The sequence below is a fragment of the Engraulis encrasicolus genome, chromosome 20 (assembly GCF_034702125.1).
Source record: "Engraulis encrasicolus isolate BLACKSEA-1 chromosome 20, IST_EnEncr_1.0, whole genome shotgun sequence".
In the NCBI taxonomy this organism is placed as follows: domain Eukaryota; kingdom Metazoa; phylum Chordata; class Actinopteri; order Clupeiformes; family Engraulidae; genus Engraulis; species Engraulis encrasicolus.
In genome coordinates, this window is record NC_085876.1 from 24,595,629 (window position 1) to 24,619,806 (window position 24,178).

General features: G+C 43.3%; 2 protein-coding genes and 1 long non-coding RNA gene across 4 annotated transcripts in view; 2 read left to right on the plus strand and 1 right to left on the minus strand.

Annotated features, from left to right (window-relative positions):
* Positions 1-1,411: 1,411 nt before the first annotated feature.
* Positions 1,412-12,710, minus strand: LOC134436435 (sodium-dependent neutral amino acid transporter B(0)AT3-like). Its single transcript, XM_063185652.1, has 12 exons — positions 12,388-12,710; positions 10,406-10,546; positions 9,600-9,737; positions 9,092-9,273; positions 8,624-8,734; positions 7,643-7,755; positions 6,749-6,877; positions 6,400-6,556; positions 3,799-4,003; positions 3,340-3,499; positions 2,668-2,830; positions 1,412-1,820 (listed from the first exon to the last, which is right to left on the minus strand). Exons 1-12 carry the CDS (start codon positions 12,554-12,556, stop codon positions 1,611-1,613), a joined length of 1,878 nt encoding a protein of 625 aa, XP_063041722.1. The 5' UTR covers positions 12,557-12,710; the 3' UTR covers positions 1,412-1,610.
* LOC134436436 (uncharacterized) lies at positions 7,772-9,785 on the plus strand. Its single transcript, XR_010032206.1, has 3 exons — positions 7,772-7,983; positions 8,592-8,704; positions 9,607-9,785. It is a non-coding gene; the product is annotated as an uncharacterized LOC134436436 (long non-coding RNA).
* A 3,962-nt stretch (positions 12,711-16,672) lies between the features above and the next one.
* The window catches only part of gpnmb (glycoprotein (transmembrane) nmb), a 13,455-nt gene continuing 5,949 nt past the window's right edge, over positions 16,673-24,178 (plus strand). The window contains exons 1-8 of one of the 2 annotated variants that reach the window (XM_063185650.1): positions 16,673-16,859; positions 17,970-18,110; positions 18,242-18,406; positions 19,756-19,911; positions 20,828-20,989; positions 22,434-22,802; positions 23,205-23,255; positions 23,849-24,100. In XM_063185650.1, coding sequence (XP_063041720.1) covers positions 16,790-16,859; positions 17,970-18,110; positions 18,242-18,406; positions 19,756-19,911; positions 20,828-20,989; positions 22,434-22,802; positions 23,205-23,255; positions 23,849-24,100 — 1,366 coding nt within the window. In that variant the 5' untranslated portion in view covers positions 16,673-16,789. The remainder of the gene's footprint in view (positions 16,860-17,969; positions 18,111-18,241; positions 18,407-19,755; positions 19,912-20,827; positions 20,990-22,433; positions 22,803-23,204; positions 23,256-23,848; positions 24,101-24,178) is intronic. The other variant, XM_063185651.1, reaches the window with a different exon arrangement.

Sequence of the window (24,178 nt, forward strand, 5' to 3'; positions counted from 1 at the left end):
TGAATTCTTGCCATTACATTTTTTAAAAACAAGCAAAAACTAGCCTATGTAAAATGCATTTTGCAATGCAATGCAATGCTACCCAATAGAACACTGTCAATTTCACCAAGTGTCGAAGTGGTTAAACTACGGTAGAGGGGGAAAGGGGAGGGGTGTCAAACTGAACACATTGAGAGTAAATACAACTGAACGGGGATTGTATGCCACTAAGTCAATAAAAACACCATTTCAATGAAAAAAAAAACCATGATTTATTCAAAAGTGAGCATTTTTCCCCACTTCATAGATAATGTAAAATGTCAAGATTAACTGGCATTAATAATAGGCTATCATAGTTTTACTGCCATATACTTCATACATTTCTGTGTCATCATATACAGTAGCCAACTTCATAAAAATATGAACTCTGACCTGCTGTTCATGAAGCCTGTCACAGAAGGGATATGCTGCCATCAGCTGGTAAGACAGGTCCTAGCATAAACTGACTATAGCCACTTTCCCCACCAAAGGTATAATGCGCATTTAAACAATCCTCAGTTGTCATTTCTTAGATGTCAGCATGAACAATATTTTGGTCTTGCTTGATGTTGACAAATGCTGATTAAAAGTTTTAATATATATTTATTTATTTATTATTTTATATATATATTTATATATATATTTTAGAAGCAATGTTTTCAATTTTCCTTTGTCTGAGACACACATTACAGTATTACATGCCAAGTATATATTTTATTTGCATTACACACCAACCGGAATCGAAAATTACAGTATTGAAAATTAATACATATGTAAACATGTAAACCACATCAATTCAGTCGCCCGGGCCAGCCGTTTTGACATGTCCAACATCAGAGGAAAGGAAAGGAAAGGAAACAAACATTATGGTATTTTTATCTATAGATTTTGCTAACATGTCCAATGATTACAACAAACCAGAAAAAAACTAATGGGACTTTATCCCCAATAGTCTGAGTGCTCTGCTTAACAAACAGGCAGTCCAAAAGGCTAAAAGTATCATTAGTCAACCTGACCATGTTTTAGGAGGTGGTGAATTTTCATTAATGCCCTCTGGGAGGCGCTATTATTCTGTCAGGACAAAAACAAAGCGTTACTCTGGATCTTTCATCCCTACAACCATTAGATTACTAAACAAGGTTGTAGGGATAGAGTTCATCGCTGACCATTTAATTTACTGAGGGCTGCTCATCACTGACAGGACAGGGTGTTTGAATGTATGTGTTAAAATGTGTATGTTTTTGTTTTTCTATTTATTTATTGTTTTTTTGTTTCCTTTAGGTTTTGTATTTCATTTTCTACTCGTTTTATTTATACTATCTATTCATTGACTGATGGAGACTGGGACCGCAAACTGAATTGCTCTTCTGATGAGACTAATACAGTTATCTGAATCTGAATCTGAATCTATTCAGCATCTCTGATGACATGTTGTTGTCATTATAAAACAACAGATATAGAACAACAGAAACACAGAAATAGAGAAACAGAAAATGAGTCTGGAGAGATAGATGGGGAAGGACCGGGGAATGACCTTGGGCTGGAATCGGTCCTCGGTGTGATAGTACAGCTCACCAGCCCACTGATAAACGTCACCCATCAGTGTCCATGTTAAAGCCTTCGTTTGCATATGGGTTGGAGGATCTGCTTGGCTCTACTGCTTTAGATCGGCAACAGTATCGCTGGATGAGTCTGTACAGGGCCACGATGGGTATGGGTGCCACTGGGATAATCACCAGCAGAACACACATGGCAAACACCCAATCAGGGTAGGGCAAAACCTCCGTCTGGGGGAATTCAACCTGGAAACAATCAAGTTAATAATATAATTAATATTATAACAAACAGTAAACAATTACAGCACCTTAGCAAATCTAAGTACCAATTTGTTATCCCAGTTCTAGTTGCGCACAGCACAGCTCTGCCAGGAGCTGATCCACATTCTTCCCTCACAGGTCTGGTAAACAGCAGCACTATTTGGAGAGCTTTTCATTCTGGAACTTGACAAAGCGATTGTATAGATAACAATGGTGACTCACATCAAGGAGTCCTCTGTCAGCTGTTTAATACATTTATTCTTTTAAAAAAATAACATAGAACTGTTTTGAAGGAATTACTGGTGGCAAGGACAGAGAAGTGGTAGGTAGGTACAGCCATGATTTCTGAAAACGAATCTACTGCACAGCTGTCCCAGACCTGCGAGTTAAGCTTGCGGGGCTTTGCGGTCTGGTATTTATTATCCTGGCTATAGCGACCGCAAGTCTCTTCGGGACTTTAGTCTGGCCAGGCAAAACATCTACAACATTTCAAATTCCCCTGAAACAGGGAACCTATCAATTTTGAACATTTCCAATGGCTCAATGGGGCATGTTTAAATCAATAACCCACCAGATCAATCAGCTGTGAGTGAAGGAATTGGTGATCTAACCAATTGAAGTATCCATCACCAATAGCGTATGGAAGCATTTCATGATTGTGAGCTAGGCACGTCCTTCGCATCTCCCGTGGAGAGGTTTGCCTGTACAGACTTAAGTCTAAAATACTGTGACCACGTGCCATGTGACCATCTATTAACCAGATGAACCTGCTGACGTCCACATTGTTGTCACTATCTTACACTGCTATGAGGAAGTCACAATACATACGTACATAGTCTGGGTTCCATGCATGGTAGGTGGGTACACTTTGGGCCTGAATGACGACAAAGGCCACAAACACGACCACCAGCAGAGCAGGGCTGATGCCCATCCAGCACACCCTCCAGAACAGGTTGGGACGCTTCCCTGTCATGAACTCGATGTCATCACTGAACCTGTGAAATAAAACAGTACAATTTTCACACAATCAATTCCAACACCTTTTTTTGTGCAGAAAAACAAACAAGACTGGCCATTATTGAGAAACAACTTTCAACTGTTTTTTTTCCCTCTTACGCCTACAGTCTGCAAATAACTATCACTAACTCTTGGCAGTCATGGGTAAGCGGTTAGGGTGTCAGACCTGTAGCCCATAGGTTGCCGGTTCGACTCCTGACCCGCCAGGTTGATGGTGGAGTAATTAACCAGTGCTCTCCCCCATCCTCCTCCATGACTGAGGTACCCTGAGCATGGTACCATCCCGCCGCACTGCTCCCTTGGGGCGCCATTGGGGGCTGCCCCCTTGCACGGGTGAGGCATGAATGCAATTTTGTTGTGTGCAGTGTTCACTTGTGTGCTGTGGAGTGCTGTGTCACAATTCTGGTTGGGCATGTGTCCTCCTCTTCGCTACAGAACATAACAAGTGAGGGACATGTAGAGGGAACTGTCTGCTCTACATACGTACTGTTTCATGCCACGAAACACGACGACTCCAATGATCTCGAAGAAGGCGATGAGGAGCAGAGAGACTGAGCCCACGTAGTTATTGAAGATCTCCAGCCAGTAGTTTCCAGAACCCATGGTGAACATCAGGCCCAGCAGGAAGGACACCGCAACGATGAGTGCTGCACAAAAAAAGTGACCCGACAATGAAAAAGTTCAGGACCGAAACGTCTGACAGGCAATAAAATACAAACAGTGACATGGAGTTATTTATTCATGGACACTGTATCAAGCACTGATGTATTTTTTTAACCTTCGATGCTCTTCAAATGTGACTGGAGAGGGGGTGTCAAGCACTAGTACCAATTTCATCTTTGCTGGTCTTTAAATAGAACTCTACTACTCAATGTTATGCTCCCCAGTCCACACACACAATTTCATTGCCTTTACTGACAGTGACAGTCTCCTGAATGGTGTTCACCTGTGAGGAGTTCACTGGGTAGCCACTTGGGCAGCAGCTTGAGGTCGTTGAGAGGGGCAAGAACCCCTTCCAGGCAGCCGAAGACGGAGGACAGGCCCAGGCTGAAGAGCATGATGAAGAAGAGAACCGCCCACACCTGAGAGCCCGGCATGGAGATCACCGCCTCCGTAAACACGATGAACGCCAGGCCTGTTCCTGATACGCTCTGGGTGATCAAGAACAAGAAGGAATTAATCACTGGTGTAGTCTACTTTTTTATGGTGGGTATACTGTATATTTGAGCATTTTTTGAAGTGGGTATACTGTATATACAGTTGTGCTCATATGTTTACATACCCCAGCAGAATAAACGCTTTCTTCGCGATTTCTCACAAAATATGAAGGATTACACAAAACCTTTTTTTTCCCTCATTGCTAGTGACTAGCTTAAGATATTTATTAGCAATATTCTGTGTTTACTCTTTCAAAAGCATGATCACAGCCCAAACTACCCAAATGACCCTGTTCAAAAGTTTACATACCCTAGTTGCTAATGCTGAATATGGCCCTGTTTAACATCAGGGACCGCTCTAAATTGTTTGTGGTAGTTGTGGTTAATGTTCTCAGATGACAGAACAGCACATTCTTCCTGGCAGAATGGTTGTTTCCTATAATATTTTTGGGTGTCTTGCTGGAACCTCACATTTGAGGTTTCCCCTGAATGGCTCAATGATGTTGAGATCAGGAGAGTGAGACGGTCGCTCAAAAACTTCATTTTATTCTTTCTGAAGCTAGTGACGGGTTGATTTGTCTTTCTGTGTTGAAATATTGTCATGTTGGCATGTCCAAACAATGGACCATGTGCAGTTTCAAGGCTGATGTGTGTCAAGTTTCCTCCAGTATTTTTCACAGGGCAATGTATTCATCATTCTGCGAGTATGGATCAAAAGTATAATGCATTTGTAACTCAAATGTCCCCATGAAATCAGTGGTCCATGACCATGTTTCACAGAAGGGTATGGTGTAACTTTCATCATAGGATCCATTGACTGTTCTCCAAATGGTACTGTTAATAGTGGCCTAAAAAAGTTCCATATTGATCTCATTTTTCCAAATGACTTTGTCACAGGCATTTTGATGCTTCTCACTGTGCTATTTGGTGTATCATATGCAAAATAACATGTTTGCATTTTTGTGGTAATGGCTTTCTCCTGGCAACCCCCAACAGCCCATCTTTCCTCAAGTGCCAACATTTTTTCATGTTGTCCTATATTTCACCTGAAGTTATTTTTTGGTTGTCCTATGCCTCCTGAACAATTACCCTTGCAATGATCATTGCAATGCAATGATTCCCTTGCCCATTGGCTTGATTCCAACCAAACTCCTCATATTGCATTTCTGAATTGAAATTCCAACGGTGCCAACATGACAATATTTCGACACAGAAAGCCAAATCAACCCGTCATTAGCTTCAGAAAGAATAAAATGAAGGTTTTTGAGCGACCATCTCACTCTCCTGATCTCAACATCATTGAGCCACTCAGGGGAAACCTAAAATGTGAGGTTCCAGGAAGACACCCAAAGATATTATAGGAAACAACCATTCTGCCAGGAAGAATGTGCTGTTTTGTCATCTGAGAACATTAAGAGCCTTATCCACAACTACCACAAACAATTTAGAGCGGTCCCTGATGTTAAACAGGGCCATATTCAGCATCAGAAACTAGGGTATGTAAACTTTTTAACAGGGTCATTTGGGTAGTTTGGGTTGTGATCATGCTTTTGAAAGAGTAAACACAGAATATTGCTAATAAATATATTAAGCTAGTCACTAGCAATGAGCAAAAAAAAAGGTTTTGTGTAATCCTTCATATTTTGTGAGAAATCGCGAAGAAAGCGTTTATTCTGCTGGGGTATGTAAACATATGAGCACAACTGTATTTGTACTATTCAAAACAATGGACCAATCAATTATAAGTGGGTATACTGAAATCCCTGAAATTTAGAAGTGGGTATACTCCGTATACCCGCGTTCTACGTAGACTACACCACTGGATTTAATATGGGTGATTATTATCGCGTGAGTGTTTTCCACCACATCTTTGTAAGCGCAATCACCGTAGGATAACTTTGGTTATGCTCTGCAATGCTGAATTTGCTCGCTGTGGTTGTGGTTGGGCAGTCTGTCCGTTGCCATTGGAAGCTTGCTGGTATTCAGAAATAACAGACATGTGAACGTTGGGGAGCCCCATTCAAGTGAAGGGCGAATTCTACAGAATGACGTCGAGCCATGTAATAAATATTACTGTATTAACAAGGAGGTGGGGGTCCCTTGGAGCTGTGACCATAGGGCCCAGATTTTTGGTGCTACGACGGGTGGGTATGCCACTACGCTACCACCTGGTGGGAGTAAAGCAGCACTTTAAGATATACTGTAAGTCTTTCTGTAATTTCATGGGACAGAGGACTAAATGTATTGTGCTGAAACGTCCCTCAAGTCATGCTATCCCATTAAATAATAACCATAAGATATTTTGTATCTGACAACATGGCTTCTCTCTCTATCAAGGCTGCAGCATATTCTCATCTTTTTTGGATCTCAATTGAACAGTCCATTGTTACCTCATCCAGGAACGTCTGAAGGTCACACTTGGTCAGATTCAGAGCGGAGACTTGGGCTGGGTCAGATGAGTTTAGGCTGACTAGCCAGCTCTCGTAGTTCTCAACGGTTATGTTCTGTTCCCCCACGTCAAAGGTGTTAGTGAGGGCCAAGACGTTGCTGTGATTTAAAAAAATAAACACAATATACAGCAGCATTTTGTTAACGAGTCTGCTAGACAATTTAAACTATTGTGTGATTTTTATTGTGTGATTTTTATTTTAATTGTGTGGTCTTCTCACTTTTACCATTTCTAGTACACAATAAACATAATATGCTGTATTTTATTAATTGTATTAAGTTTTACTATACCTCTGTAGACAGGTGTTGTAGTTTGTCATTGCCTTGAAGCCCAAGATGGCGAATATTGAGATGGAGGCGTAGAGAGAGGTGGCACTGTTGATGCAGCCCACTAGAATCGTATCTCTTTCACAGTTGTTTCTACATGTAGAGGACATTCAGATGAACAGTAATGGGCAAATGGATTCATGTGTTACTATCTAGGGCCACATTTCCCAAATAACCTTGTTTTACCTGCCCAATACAGCCAGGTGATTGGCTGGTTGAATGATCACCTGCTCGAATTGGGCAGGTAAAACAAGGCCATTTGGAAAATGTGTCCATAGATTGCAACTAATTAATTCATTTTGGCCATCACTGCAAATGGAATTGTTGCACAAGACAGGTTCAGCACTAGAATGGAATATGTATTGAGGGTTTATTAAACAACTGCCGGTGAACTAGCCTGGGGTCCGTTTCTCGATTATTGTCGTTGCTAACCGTCTTAAGACCGTCTTAAGACCGTCTTCCGTTCCCTTGGATTTAATGGTGAGCGTCGCTGTCGAGAGAGAGTTGAGTCGCTCGTACGAAGGACTTTGCTAACGACGATAGCAAAGACGCTTTCGAGATACGGACCCCTGGTCCCACTGAAGGCCTACCCTTGCAACCCTTGTATTTATTTCCAACAGAGGGTATAGACATGCACAATTCCCATGGGTGTATTGCATATACTAACACACTTGGATCCACTATCTTTTGGTCATGGCCACAACAACAAGTAATGCACAGAATACACAAAAGACATGGGTCAGTCCTTTGATACATTTTAAAAATAAAAAAATGTACATGATAAATTATGACGTGTTTATTTCTGAATTTTAAGTGGTAAATATAAAGTTGCTGTTGCTGATAAAATGGCGTGCTGACTTCTCTGAGTTGTAGCTGGAGAAAGCGATGAGTCCCCCGCAGGCCAGTGAGAGGGAGAAGAAGATCTGAGTGGCGGCGTCCAGCCACACCCTGGGGTTCTTCAGCAGCTCCCACTGAGGACCACAACTACAGGTTTATACTGCAAATCATCACTGAGGACCACAACTACAGCTTTATACTGTAAATCACATCACTGAGGACCACAACTACAGCTTTATACTGTAAATCATCACTGAGGACCACAACTACAGCTTTATACTGTAAATCATGAGATCACTGAGGACCACAACTACAGCTTTATACTGTAAATCACATCACTGAGGACCACAACTACAGCTTTGGTATAAACACAAACCCTCACCCAAATAGTCTATAAATACAGTACTGTAAATAATGATATCACTGAGGATCACAACCACAGCTTCAGCATCACCAAGGCCTACAACACATACTCAGCACAATAGTATAGACTTCTGTACTGTTAGCCACAGCCACACCCTTGCATACACAAATTTCCATTGTGGACGATAACCAGAGCTACAACACACAGGTACGACAAAACAGAGGTGTAGTAAAAGTAAAAGCCGTTCCGCAGTGTCCTTCCAACACAGGTGAACTCACTGGCTACGTTAACATGATGTTTTTTCATTCCGAATTAATAATTCAGAATTAAATAGTTCCGTTGAGTCTACTTTGATCTTTCATTTAATTCCGAATTGGGAAGTTTTTATATGATGTATTCAAAGTGGAATTAAGCTTTATTCAGAATTAAAGTGAGTTAATTCTGAATTAAATGTGTCATACAAACGTAGCCACTGAGTAAAATGTAATTGAGTAATACAAAAGGGTAAATAAGGTTTAGGATTTAGGTCAGGTGTTTCTCGAGCGCCAGACGTCTCTGTAATTTATCCAAATATTTAATATTTCATTCCATTCTGTGTGTAATAAGAGATGGCCAAGTGGTCAGTGTGGGGTACATACATCTGGAGTGAAGAGGTAGATGAGGCCCTCGGTGGCTCCAGGGAGAGTCAGAGCTTGCACCAGGAAGATGGTCAACACCAGGTACGGGAAGGTGGCCGTGATGTACACTGCCTGCAGGATTAATGGGTGACATATGTATTAGATTTACATGTAGATGCTGTTTACACGTACAGAATATGGATATTGTTGAAAACACATCGATTGCTGCCTCTCGTTAGGAACAGGTATTGCAATGACTCTCTGTTAGTTTGCCTGCGTGTCCATCTGCAGTGTTATGGGACAGCCAGCAGGTGGCGCCAAGTATGCAACATCACATGCATCTACCATTGGGGAGGAGGGCAGATTGTCATCTTTAATTGCTGTTGTATTTCGGATTATCAGAGATTTTGTTTTAGCCATATCGCAAGGAGAACATTCTTCAATAAAACAATTCCTAATAGCTATTGGTGTAAAAACATCGTACTGCACCTTGCCAATGGTCTCTATGCCCCTGATAAAACAGATGTAGATGACACACCATGCCGTGGCCAGGCACAGCACCAGCCACCACTGCAGAGACCCGTTGGTCTCAATGTTGGACGTCACGTTCAGTGTCTGTCTGTACCAGAAGTAGTTGACAGGCGTGCTGTCCACACACTCTTGTACATAGCCTGCACAAAATAAACAGAGTAACATTTCTCCAGAGCTGTTGTAAGAGTTTTCCTCTTAGGAATTGACACAAAGTGTCCAGCTGCTGGAGAAGCTGATATCATTGCAGCGCTGCTCAATTGGTGGGGCACAATTTCTGTGTTTTAATATTGACACAATATTGAGTAGATATCATTTTGAAAATGCCACTCACTAAAGACAAAAAATAGCAACTTTTTTTGACTTGGGCCAAATGTTCTTCCGAGTTATATTAACAATGGAATTTTGACTGTGTTGTATTTGCTTGTTGTTCGTCTGCTGTGTGTCTGGTTGTGTTGTGCATTCGTACCTTGAAGGTCTTCCCTCACAGGGCATTCGCTCCATGGCAGAGGGTCCTCAAAAGCGTGAAAGAAGTACCACAGCACCCAGGCCAATATGACACAGTAGTACATTCCAATCAGGAACGAAATCAGCATGGAGGCCACACCTGTGCAGTGCACACAGTTTGTTAGCATTAACCCGTTAACACACCAGAAGAGACCCAAGCTACAAAGAGTTGCTTGACTGTCTTCACAGGAAGAGCGCCATGAACGATAAAAGCGACAGAGTATGACCAAAGATTCTCTATTCTAATGCATTTAAACCGTCTCTGGTATGACCGTTAAAAGCAGAATGCAAACATTCCAACATTCAAGTTGGCAGTGGTGACTGTCACCGAACTGCATCATAGCTAATTAGCACAATACTCTCTGAAGTTCAACTATCGCTCAAATTGCCTCTTGTCGCCCAAATCGCTTTTTTCTCTTCTGTCGCCAGCTCCTCCACACAAATTAAATTGCATCTGTCACCGTTGTTGCTCTAGTCGCCTTAGGTGTGTTTATGCCATTACTCTATTATGCCATTTATTTCTACTCAGTAGAAAAAAACAGTGTTAATTCAACACTTAGAGAGAACTCTGGGACCAAATACACTCTAGAAGATGCTAAATCAACACTTTAAGTGTTAAATTAACCCTGTATTTCTTTTTAACATATGACATTATACAGTATGTCATATTGTTCACATATCACACTTTAATACACTAAACTTGTCACTTGACTGACAAGGCTGGGGGAAGTACGTATAGTGTAATAATTGGGAAACAAGTGCACCCACCCACTCCTCCCAGGTAGGGGGAGATGGAGTTCCACACCCCGATGCTGCCCAGTCGGAGCCGCTGGCCGATAGCCAACTCCAGGTAGAGCAGAGGAAGACCCTCAAACACCAGCGCTATCAGGTAGGGGATGAGGAACGCACCTGTACACAACACACACACACACACACACACACACACACACACACACACACACACACACACACACACACACACACACACACACACACACACACACACACTAGTTAGCCAAAATAAACATGTATATCAGGTAGGGAATGAGGATCGCACCTGTACACAGGTAAAACACACACACACACACACACACACACACACACACACACACACACACACACACACACACACACACACACACACACACACACACACACTAGTTAGCCAAAATAAACACCTCCTGTATATCAGGTAGGGGATGAGGAACGCACCTGTACACAGGTAAAACACACACACACACACACACACACACACACACACACACACACACACACACACACACACACACACACACACACACACACACACTAGCCTAAATAAGCAGCAGGACTATCTAGGGCCTAAGGCTACTTTGGGAATGTGGAAAGTTAAAACAAGTCACTGTTTTCTGTAGCCTACGGCTACCTGTTGTTCTGCTCTACTGATCTATTCATGATGGCAGTAGCTGTGAAATTAGAGGGTCCAAGCATCCAACAATCCATCTGGGAACATTTAAAAAGTAATTTCTAATTGATTACTGACTATTCATTTATCAGTGGAGATGCTTACTTCATTTATGCCTACATTTACTCACATTACTCATAGCACCTCACACTAATCTGAATAAGTTTTTGAATAGCACCTTTTCCTCCATTTCTTCCTTACATTCAGCCCTTTTTAACTTTACTTCCTTGTCATGTATTGTATATTACGTATTTATCTTACTAGTCCTGTGTTTTCCTGTTTTTAGTCACAGGTAAGTTAGTAATTGTTTTGGTTGGTCGGTCAGTGTTCTGTCAGTTCTGTTTGTCAGAAACTGTTTTGCTTTTTGTAGGGTTTACATGTCACATACAGCACATCTCTTGGGCTTTCTATATTGTGTTCTCATACTATGAAGCAACACAATCAAAAATAGGGTGACAATATTTCAGAGTACTAGTTATATAAATCCAGATAGAGCATTTACAACACAGTCAGTAGAGGGTAAAAATACTCCAACAGTGGAGTCAATAGTCAGTGTAAAAATCTGAAGATGGACATTTCAATTATACAGCTCTTAATATTCACACAATATTAAGTAATTGACACTGAGAATGTCACACCAAAATGTAGAATGAACACTGTTTTAGAGTGAGAGCAAAAGATATCTGAAACAGCGTTAATTTCAAATCTTAAAGAGTTAGGCCTACTGTATATCAACACAGGTATTTTATACTGTGACTTGTAGCCAAGATCACATAGAGATAGACCAAAACAAAGTGGCCCTACTTGAGACCAAGACTGGTCACAAGACATCCAAGTCTAATGATGAGCCATTACATTACTTTGCACTGCATTTCAGGGCTTGACATACTTTTTTGCTTGCCGGCCACTGTGGCTAGTGGTTTTCTGGAGTCACTAGCCATTCAGCTATTCTACCACAAATTTAATTTTTCGGTTTTTATCATGACCCTGTACAGCCAACCTCAGAAGATGCAGAGTTTAAAGCAAGAAGATGAGTGCATGGGTTTCTACATGGAAATAAAACAAACAAATAGAAACTGAGTGACGGAGCTTTTTCTTGAACTTAAATACAAACCATTGATACATAAAGGGCAAAGTGAAGAATATACTCTATTTTGATATGTCATACCATTGAATAAGCTCCCTGTCAAATTGGCTAGTGACACTGAAATTGTTACCAGCCACAGCCAAGTTTTACCAGCATTTGGCCCGTTGGCAGGTGCCAGTGTCAAGCCCTTCTGCATTTACTTTCCTTGCTCTGACTCACCTCCCCCATACACCTGGCAGAGATATGGGAATCTCCAGACGTTACCCAGGCCCACCGCAAAGCCAATGCAGGTCAGCAGGTACTGGACTTTGTTGTCCCATTTAGGCCTCTCCTCGACAATCTTCTCCTCCACGGTCACACTGCTGCCATCCGTACTGTCAACAGCCATCTTGTACAGAAGGGGATCCCAGCTCTGGGTGTCCCAATCCTGTGTGTCCTGGTCTACTGGGATTGTTTGCCCAAGTGCCTGTTCTATTGTCCTTGGGGGGTTGCTCGTTTGGATGCTGTGTCATGGTGGCAGGTATTTATAGGCTTGGGTCCTCAAGGAGGGAAGCACTGGTCTGGAGGTGAGCCAACCATGTCCTCCTTCTTTTTGCTCTGTTTGTGTGAAATGATTCCGTTGTGAACAAGGGGAGGGGGGACAGAGATTGTGTAGTTCAATCAGTGTCTTCAGCACTCCCGCTGTTACAAAACGTATCCAGTCCACAGAAACTCCCAGCAGCAGAAAAAGATTTGAAAAGAAAAGAAAAGAAAAAGTGCACTTATGTCAAATTGGAGTTTACATGTAGAATTGGAATAGGTGTTCATAGGTGTTTTTAGCTCTCTATGTGTCACAAACAGTACAACATTTTGTGAAAAAATAACATCAGTTTTCAAATCTGGGGTGAGGACTATTTTCAAGTGCAATGTATTATTACAAATAGCAAAATAGTAAGTAGTAAAATTCCTATGTATAATTTTTTTTTCTACCCGAGTGTAATCCACTTTTCATCTTTTAATTCTCTTTTTTAAAAAGACATATTTAGGCATTTTATGCCATCATTTGGACGGGTGAGTGGGGGTGTGACAGGAAATGAGTGAGAACGTGAGGGGGGAAGGATCAGGTAAGTTCTTGCCCAGTGGTGGGGAACCTTTTTCATTCGAAGGGGCACTTAAAATTCCTACAAGGGACGTAAAAGTCCTCCGAAGGCCGTACTATGAACACAAATCAGGATTTCCCCACGCAATTTAGGCCTATATTGAAGGTTGACACCTTTGAAACAGACCCCGCCTTCTCTAGGTCCCCTGAATATAACTTAATCATATTGGAAATGTAATTTCTAAGATTCCTTTACAAAATATGTCATATTTCATGTGAAGCTGCATAACATTAAAATTATATTGGGGGCCCGGATAAAACGGCCTCAAGGGTCGCAAACGGCCCTCAAGACATAGGTTCCCCACCTCTGCAATACACTATGCTACACAGCTGGCCAGTATGAAGTAATTACACTGTCCTATACTGCACAGCAACACTGGACTATACTAAACCAACTGTATATCTAGTATAAAGTTAATATCACTACACTAATACTACACAGCAGACCAGCGTGAAGTAATTGCACTATATTAGAAAGCAATATTATTCCCCAACCCTGCTATTGCCTCTCCCCAAGGTCATAGGTGATTACATGGGGGGGGATTCTTTCTCGCTGAAAGCCTCTGGTGTGTGTGTGTGTGTGTGTACACTTGAATATGTGAATGCAAAGCACTTTGAGTCAACTTTGTAATTGGAATACTTTGCCAATTCATTTTGATTGAGTGATTGATAGATAAATTGATTGATTAGTTGATTATTAAGGTAGGCTACTCTTCCAAGGGGTCTTCACATCTCTTATGAAAACTACAAGTTCCGGGACAGATGCAGTCTGCATGTGCTCAGCATTGTTTGTTGTTACAAAGTAAAGAGGAACAGCACTCACACCACTGCGGTCTCCACAGCGCCGTACTTTTACTCAGTCTGTATTGTCATGACTGTCTGTTCTATTGTTGTTCCAGATCAGTGAGTTCTGTGATAAGGTTCTGACCGGATGAAAGACGGCATGGCATTCCAACATGAGAAGTTCCACACAGACAATGTATCTTTATGACGTGAGGTGAGAGTTCCATTACATCACAGTCACACATTTGACCCATTTTTTTTTTTTATCTTGACCCTCCGACCTCCCCCACCCCCCACCTCATCCAACAATAAACACGAAGTGTGTTGACAGTGCAACCATTCCAGTGATTCAATAAAGTCCATCAAACAATTTCAAGGAAAATAACAAAAAAGATGTTGCTCATTCATATAGTGTAGATCCTAAACTTTACAAAATGCTACCTTTCACATGGAAATCTGGTGTTATTTTAATGAATGTGTGGCCATTTTAAAGACAAAATGAATGCTTTCAGACAAAGATGCGTTTTTCTGAAGCATTGAATAGATTGAGAAGACCTCAACGAGCACATTTTGGAAAAAAAAATAAAATCACAAAATAAGAGAAGAACATTTTTTGTGTGATTTTCTCAGTGTTGCTCTGAGAGACGTGGCCTGTTTCTTGTAGCTGGACACACATGTCAATTTTCTTAAATGTTGTAGCCTACAAATGTGACACAATAAAAATGAACTGTCGCTATTAGTAAGGCTACCATATCACAAAAAGTCCCACACATGCGTGAGCAAGAACAAAAAAAGAAGGAAAAAAGAAGAAAAAGAAGAAGAAGAAGAAGAAGAAGAAGAAGAAGAAGAAGAAGAAGAAGAAGAAGAAGAAGAAGAAGAAGAAGAAGAAGAATGGGAAGTCAAAAACAATAGGGTCATGTACACCTTCAGTGCTCGGGCCCCAATGTGCTGGCACTCATAGTAAGGCTACCATATGACAGAGTCAAGTCCAAGACCATATTTTGTGTAGCCAGAAGAAGGTTTTCAGTGTATATCCATTTTGTAGAATGTTGGAAAATGTACGTTTTTGTATTGGGCATTCCATTGCAAAATGCATTTTATATAGATTTAAAAAGTTCCCAAAATATTTGAATGGCAAGACTTCGCACATAGGGGATACAGGACTTATGAACAATCACTCTAAATATTAAAATGCAAAAGTGGGCCCTGCCGTGGCCAACCGGTAGGGCACTCGCTTGCCATGCGGCTAACCTGGGTTAGATTCCCGGCCCACGTTCTTTGCCGACCCCTCCCCGTCTCTGTGCCAATTCACTTCCTGTCCACCTCTCACACTGTCCTTAAGTCGAAAAAGACCTTTTTTTTTTTTTTTTTTTTTAAAATCTTTCTCTACCCTACTTTCAAGTCACAGAAGGGTTATGCTGCCACCAGGTGGGAAGACTGGTCGTGCATCGACTGACTAGCCACTTTCCCCAAAAAAGAATTGTAGTAATGCTTGTTTCAATAGATGACAAGTCTTTTAATCAAGCGCTTAAGTCAAGTAAAGTTTCTTTGCACAAAAATAGACCTGAAGTGTGCGGATTGTCTTATTTTTATACAGAATTCTCTACTGAATCCTGCACCTTCTAAACAGATGAGCGGTGGCCTATCACAACTTAAGTAATCAAGTGCTTAATGAAATAAAATGGATAGGCTTTTCATCATTGCGACAAATTTGTTGTTCCTGGCTCAAAGCCCCCCCAAAAAACACCAGGAAATTGAGTGGAGAAATGCGAGGGCATTTGGGGATATTTGGATCCGGTTATTTGCTGCATACAACAAAACTGTCTTTGTGTAGGCCCTAGCACTGCGCACAACTAGAATGGAAAAGCTTTCCCTGTGAGTCCCCTGTTTCCCAGTGCCATCACAGGAGACATCATTTTATGTTTTGTGTAGGCCTACATAACCTGAACTGAAAGCTCAGTTTGGGTGTTGTTGAGAAAAATAGGCCTATAGCCTGCTGTTGCCCAGTGCAATAGCCTACTTCCCAAAATGTGTTCCAGAAAAAGTCACGTGTAGCCCCTGGTTGACTCAGGCTCACTGGATGAGATGCCATCATGAGAATAAATTTAAGATGACCTTCTCAAGGCCCTGCGTATCTAATTGGTAGTGACGAGATCAGGGGAGAATGGGGCGTCTGGAACAATACTCCGACTTTAGCACTAGTGCTGTGGATGGATATACTGTATATTACATAGAACCAAGACAGATCATGCGCATTATTGTGCGGTCTATTTTTGACACTGTTTTTGAGATCCCGTCTTCATGGTCACACCCTCACCTCTGAATTTGAAGAGAGACAGGGACCTGGAGAGTTGGGGATGGGTGCGGTGACGTGTGGCGGTGGGGGATGCAGACAGTCTACAGTAAGTTCCACAGCTGCGAGCTGTGTGTCCCACATGAGTAACGTGAGTTCCGCGAGCAAGACGGTTAATGAGAGATGAGCTGCGTCTCGTTATGAAGTCCGTCACATGACGCCGCGCGCAATGCCCACTATTCAATTATGGCTCGCGGGCGCATGCAGGGTGGAAAGGTGCGCAGCTGCCCTCCGGATCAGACGACGCTAGAGGGACCCGGGTGTGGGTGCTGCTGCAGGAGTTTCCTTCGCGGAGAGCACGGCGAACGAGACGGGAGGGTGAATTTTGACAGAAGTTGAAAGAAACTATGGAAGGTTTAAAATGCGTTTGCTTACTCCTTTGTGCGTTTGTCGTCGCTCAGGTCAAGGCGAAAAAGAGTAAGTGCAATTTTATTCATGGCAAAGCGCCAAAAAATGAGGGAAATATCCAAAGTGTAATAATAATCAAATAGAGCTGCTCCATAGCCTAACTGGTGTTGTGCTGTTGTTGTGTGGCCTGCCATTACCAATAGAGTTTGACGTCTGAGGTTAAAATTTGTCAATTTGTACAAAGAGATACTAACTGGCCTATTATTAGCACATTGAAAGTGATAATTAGGATAATTTGGAACGAATACTAACCTACTTCGTTTAGACTTGCGAATATAGTCAAAGTTTATGGTGTTACATTTTTTCTTTTAATTTGTCACATATACGAAATCTTGGTCTGAATCCGTTTTCCTGTTTATTTGGAGCATCAGTGAGCGCGCGCTTGGCGTCCAAGCAGGTCTCATGCTCCCAATTATACCGTTACGGGAAGGCGCACCATGTCTTGTGAATTGAGTTTCGTGGAAAAAAGTTATGTGTAATTCTGCCCACTCCCTTCGGTTTTTAACATCAATTAATTCTCCCATGACTGACAGTTACACTATTATCATGTTAATTTGGAGCATTACCCCATGCATGTCTTAACTGTTGAAATACCCTACTTTATTTGGCATTAGTAGGTTATTATTTCATTGCTTATATTTTTGTCCAAAGAGTAAAGTTTAGTTGTAAGCTGTTTATAAAGCTGCTTATGCTTTGTTTAGCTGTGATAGGCCAACCTTCCTGCATTGTTTCCCAATTCGCTTCAGACTGTGCAACCTTCGAAAAAAAGCTAGGCATGACTAGAACTAATGGCAGATGTGAAACCAATTGTCCCACAGAAATGCACAGAACTGTCAGGGCACAACAGTAGACGCACCTTGCCTAGCCTGTGGAGTCCTCCATTGTATGCGAAGTAGCCCTTGATGCATGATGAACGTGTTGATTTCTACAACGTTTGCTTTGTAATTGAGAAATTGTGATATCCTACTGCATATTGGCTGCGCGGCATAACCAAGAGGGCAATGCAGAAGGCCAAATTGGACGGAGCTGAGCGGAATTGGATTAACATTTGAGAAAAGGCTCTTCCCGCAGTCCCCGTCCCTCCCTCACCCCTCTGCTCTCTCTCTCACACACCCACAGCGGTCGCCGACATGTTTCCACATAAACACAAGTTCCCCATCCCACCTATGCCATTCCCCATCCCGGGATGGGACCCAGACAAAAACCCTTGGGATGAGAAACTTTACGCACCTCTAAAGCCACAACTCCAGCGCGGCCAAGGTAAGTGCCTCCATTTAATACGGTAGCCTATCACATGGCCGAGTCATCGTTACAGACACTGGCACTGACTTCTTCTTCTCCTTCTTCTTCTTCTTCTTCTTCTTCTTCTTCTTCTTCTTCTTCAAACCCAGGGCCACCGCCAACGGTTCGCCTCACGAGTGACAGTCCCGCCATGAACGGTTCTATGATCACCTTCACGGCAGCTATTGAGCACGCGCCGTGCATGAAGGAGACCGCCAACGGAGAGCTGGTATACGACGAGCACTGTGAAGACGGTATGGTCCTGGAGGCCTCAGGTGCTTCTTAACACGTTGACCTTTGACTCACATCTCTTTTTCTTAACTATATTTCCCGGCACCAGGTGTAGGATAGGACATTACTTAAGTCTTACACTAAAGTGCATTATCATGAATATGCAAGTAAAAAATCATTCGTATTTTCAGTTTAAAACCTCATTGTAAATTGGATTTTATAAGCTGTAGACTATTGATAGAGATTATAAAGGCTTTAGTACAGTCATGTCATGCAGGGCATGGTTGGCCTAGCCTACATAACTACCTCTGGTAGAAGATGTGGTCAATTTGTGGAACACTTCCTGTTGTGGAAAATCACCTGGAAAACGTAAGAAGGGGAACATGAGCCTTTAAAAATTTGCTCAAATGAATTCTATTCTATTTTATTCTATTCTTTCTATTCTATTCAATTCTTTGCATTGTGTGGGATAACAAAAAAACGCTGGTGTTGCCACCTCTTCCACTGTTCCCTGATTGTCCCAGGTCTTTAATGGTATGTCCAGGGGGAAATACAGTTTTGCCAGACACTGAATAAAGGGAGTCAGTAGCCTGCCAGGTCAGACCATTCATTTTGAATAATGTGGACTGGTAAAAACCAGGCTAGGGAACCAGTGCTTACAGAAGCGAAAGCATCGATAACTATGGAAATGTCCATTTTTTTGCCTGACTGAGGTGGGAACCCTTGACACTGCTCCAGTTAACTAATCAGAACAGAGTTTAGCAGCTTGAAATATTTCACAGTGCCACTGACTTACTGTGATTTGTCTGGCTGCTGTCGTGGGGTCCAGCCAATGGTCGGTCAGCTGGTCTGAAAATATGCCAAGCATTGTGTTCCTGTCAAACCGCCAAAGCACTTTGAGCTCCATGATTGTGTGCTACACAAATAAAGTTGAACAGCTCCACTCCAAAGCATTTAAAATGTGTCCATATTTGACAGATATTGACAGCTGAGGTATTTTGCCTGTCAGTTAATAAAAAAAAAACAATGAAAATGTTATAATCCAGTGAATTAGAAATCAGTAAATTCAATCACGAAGATAGTAATAACACTGTTCTGTTTATGAAATTGGGATGGGACGAAAACAACATAAACCTAATGAAGGAATACATAAATAAACAAATAAATAAATACAAAAGAACGATAAAACTTGCATTCAAATGGCTCCTATAACTTTGGAATATATCTCTGCAGCTATTTACTATAGTGATTTGTGTGTGTGATTTGTGTGTGTGTGTGATTTGTGTGTGTGTGTGTGTGTGTGTGTGTGTGTGTGTGTGTGTGTGTGTGTGTGTGTGTGTGTGTGTGTGTGTGTGTGTGTGTGTGTGTGTGTGTGTGTTGTGATGTGGCCCAGCCAATGGCCAGCAGGTGCGTTCGGGGTGGATGGAGGACTACGGCTTTGGCAAGTGTGCCAACCCAAAGCGCTGCAATGTGTTCCCCGACGGAAAGCCCTTCCCTCAGAGCAACGACTGGAGACGCAAGGGATACGTCTACGTCTGGCACACTATGGGTGAGGAGAACACACTGGCACACACATAAACACAGACACAGACACAGGCACACACACACACACACACACACACACACACACACACACACACACACACACACACACACACACACACACACACACAGGCGTATAAACACACACACACACACACACACACACACACATAAACACACACAGACACAGGCACACACACACACACACACACACACACACACACACACACACTGGCGCTTGTTCACAACATGGGTGAGGAGGACACATTGGCATTGGCACACACATAAACACACACAGACACAGGCACACACACACACACACACACACACACACACACACACACACACACACACACACACACACACACACACACACACACAGGTGCGCGCGCATACACACACACACACACACACACACACACACACACACACACACACACACACACACACACACACACACACACAGGCGTGCAAACAAACACACACACACACACACACATACTGGCGCTGGTTCACAACATGGGTGAGGAGGACACATTGGCACACACATAAACACAGGCACACACACACACACACACACACACACACACACACACACACACACACACACACACAGAGTCACACACAGAGTCACACACAGAGTCACACACACACACACACACACACACACACACTGGCGCTTGTTCACAACATGGGTGGGGAGGACACATTGGCCCTAGTGGTGTCAACAATGATCGATCCGGCGATCCAATCCAATGCAGGGCATGGACGATTCAGAATTGATCCGGCAAGTGCCAGAATCCGGTTCCAGAATCTATCCGGCAATTTTTTTAAGTTTCAATTACTTCCATGGATATTTCGGGAGCAAATGAATTAAATAAAAGCACTTCAAAACAACCGTTTTTCTCTTCCTCTGTCCTCAGGTCAGTACTATGAGACGTGTGACGGGTCGTCATCTCACATCTCCTTGAACACGAGCGGCTGGACGTCAGGAGCGGGCGTGATGGAGGTGCTGGTCTACAGGAAGAGGGAGATCAGGAAATACGTGCCCTTCGCCACCGATAACCACGTCTTCTTTATCACAGGTAAACACACACACACACACACACATGCACACACACATACTGTACAAATGAATGCACACACATATGCACGCATACACATACGCACGCATGCACACAGGCACATATGCCCGCACACATACGCACAGATCTGAATGCCTTAAGGTCTTTTCAGTAGATACTTCTCTCAAAAACCTAGAAAACAACATCAGACAATTTCTGTGTCTCAAATGGCTCACTTTTGTACTTTGGGCACTACATTTCAGTGAGTACGTCACTGACACTGTAAATTCAGTGCACTGGAAGTTCAAACGTGGTGCTCGATTTTAAAGTGATAAAATAAGGTGTAAAATAAGCTTATTTTACACCTTCCCTTGAGTTAAATAATAGGGTTTTACCGTTCTCCGGTACTTTCAACCGTTTTCTAGTTATTTACCTCCAAGCTAACAGTTAACATTGAGTCCTATGAGACCAGTTAGCCGCGAGCTGGTCTCATACTCAATGTTAACTGCTAGCATGGAGGTAAAATTTGCACTGCCATACCCCGAGAACGGTTGAAAGTACAGGAGAACGGTAAAACCCTACTATTTAACTCAAGGGGAGGTGTAAAATAAGCTAATTTCCAAAAATGGGACAGTATCACTTTAAGTAACACAAGCCTATCGCACATGGTTGTAGTGGTGCTTTACAGTAAATGCACGTTTTGTTTAAAAAACGGAAGTTCAGGAGAAGCGTAATGAAATTTGACATGCCGTAATTACCACCTGCATTCTATTCTCTGCTCAACTGTAATTCGACGGAATTCAGACCGAAAAGATAGGCACGTCTACTTACCCACCTGAATCTCATTCTCCGCTCAGCCATCATCCGATGGAATTTCAGTGCACTGAAATTTGGAACGCACCTTAGTTAACTATACAGCATTTCTTCTCTCCTCACCTGTCTCCAGTTAGAAATTTGCTTTCTCGCTCGCACCCACCACCTCCCTGTTCACCTCCCTTCCGTCGCTGTTCGGTCGATTCGTCAGGCGTCCTGCTCTAGCTTCCTCTCCAGTTCACCTTACTCCATTGCTCTCTGACCATCATCGGCCGGGGTGTATCTGCTCAGACCTCGCATCTGATCTGCCCGAACTCTAAGTGGCGCCCCGTACTCCCGAGCTCGAGAATGTCTACTGTGTAGACATTTCTCTGCCATGGCAGTGTTTCAGCACCATGGACAGCGATCTTGCCCAATACACTACGTAAATCCAACTATCTCAGCTTCTCAAGTGCAGTGGTCTGCGCGGACCCTGTGAAGCGGCCCCGTAGTAAGAGCCGCGAGAACACGAGCAGCGACAACGAAGACGCATGCATATATGATTAATCCAATTTTCAGATAGTGAACTAATGAATTGCCTGTTGTTCCAATCCAATGTTCTCCTCCGTGTGTGAGTGTGTGTGTGTGTGTGTGCGTGCGTGTGTGTACATAGACAAGATCCCCATTTCGGTCGACATGAGCCAGAAGCAGGCCGCCAACCTGACGGAGCGCAACGTGTTTGTGCGCGGCTCGGACGTGGTGTTCTCGGTGAACGTGCACGACCCCAGCAGCTACCTGAAGACCGCCGCCGCCGTGGACTACATCTGGGACTTCCGCGATGGCAACCAGCTGGTCACGCACAGCAACGTGGCCACGCATGCCTACCGCGCCCTGGGCAGCGTCTCCGTCAAGCTGACCGTGGAGGCCGCCTTCAGGACCGCGTGTCCCCCCCCTGGCCCACAGACCCCGCCGCCTCCTCCTCCTCCACCTCCACAGCCTCCCACACCCACACCCATGCACATCACCGTGCCACCCACCAAAGGTAGACACACACGCACGCATGCACACACACACGCATGCATACACACACATACACACACACACACACACACACACACACACGCACACGATGTACACACACACACACACACACACACACACACACACACACACACACGCACACGATGTACACACACACACACACACGCACACGATGTACGACACACCCATGCACATCACAGCATGCCGCCCGCTAAAGGTACACACACATACACACACACACACACACCACCTCCACCATCCCACCCTTCTACACCCACATCTATGCACAACACCATCCTACAATATCCCAATATCTCAATATCTACATGTACTGTAACCTTTCAATTTCGTCCAATTTCCTTCCATTTCCAATCAGAACTGTTTTTTATCATTTGATTGACAGCTCCCACGGCTCCCCCCATACCCGCTCCCACTCATGCAGTCACCCCTCAACGTAAGTGAGGAATGTGTGTGTGTGTGTGTGTGTGTGTGTGTGTGTGTGTGTGTGTGTGTGTGTGTGTGTGTGTGTGTGTGTGTGTGTGTGTGACTGCTTCTTCTTCATGTATGAAATCATAGTAGGTTACTCTAGATCAGTAGTTCTCAACCTTTTTTGAACAAATGCTTCCTTGACCTCATCATAAGCCTGACAACAACGTCCTTAGTATAAAAATAAATAAATGGACTAATGCCCTCCAAACGCCCCCCTAGAGCTTCCCAACGCCCCCTGGGGGGCTGTACCGCTCCCTTTGAGAAACACTACTCTAGATCGACTTAACTGAACTCCTCATGTACTGTACTTGCCTGGACTATGTTGCGCTAATTCCGAAATGTTTTTGCACATGTGTGTGTGTGTATGTGTATGTGTGTGTGTGTGTGTGTGTGAGTATCTTTATATGTCTTATATCTCAGTAGTTTGTTATATGGTGCATTCTGAACCAGGCATCTTGGTTTTATTCAAATGTACCTTGTCTAGTTTGTACATTAACACTTAACTGAAGTCATCATGCACTATACTGTAATGAACTGTGTTGCTTGCTACTACTCCAGCCACCACGGTCCCTCCACCCCCTCCCCCCACCACTCCCGCTGGTCCCCCTACCACCACGGCCTACGTGACGGAGCCCCTGCCCACCGACCTCCTCCCCACCGACACCCCCGCTCCTCCTCCTGCCCCCGGCCCTGGCCCAACGTTCGGCTTCCCCACGATGCCCCCTATGGTGCGGGAGGAGAACGTCGTCCGCAACAACGAGTGCTTCCGTTACATGTACGGCACCTTCGAACAGGAGCTCAACATCATCGGTACGGATGGTATGGGTGCATGTGTATATGTGAACTGAAGTGAAAGTGAAAGCCCAACTGGGAAACTCCAACTCCCAT

Excerpts from the sequence above, each read along its gene's own strand:
- LOC134436435 (XM_063185652.1), bottom strand. The coding sequence starts at position 12,556 with ATGGCTGTTGACAGTACGGATGGCAGCAGTGTGACCGTGGAGGAGAAG. Across the intron at positions 4,004-6,399 it reads TTCAGACGTTCCTGGATGAG|AGCGTATCAGGAACAGGCCT; the intron begins GTAACAATGGAC and ends TTGATCACCCAG. Across the intron at positions 1,821-2,667 it reads ATGCATGGAACCCAGACTAT|GTTGAATTCCCCCAGACGGA; the intron begins GTACGTATGTAT and ends GATTGTTTCCAG.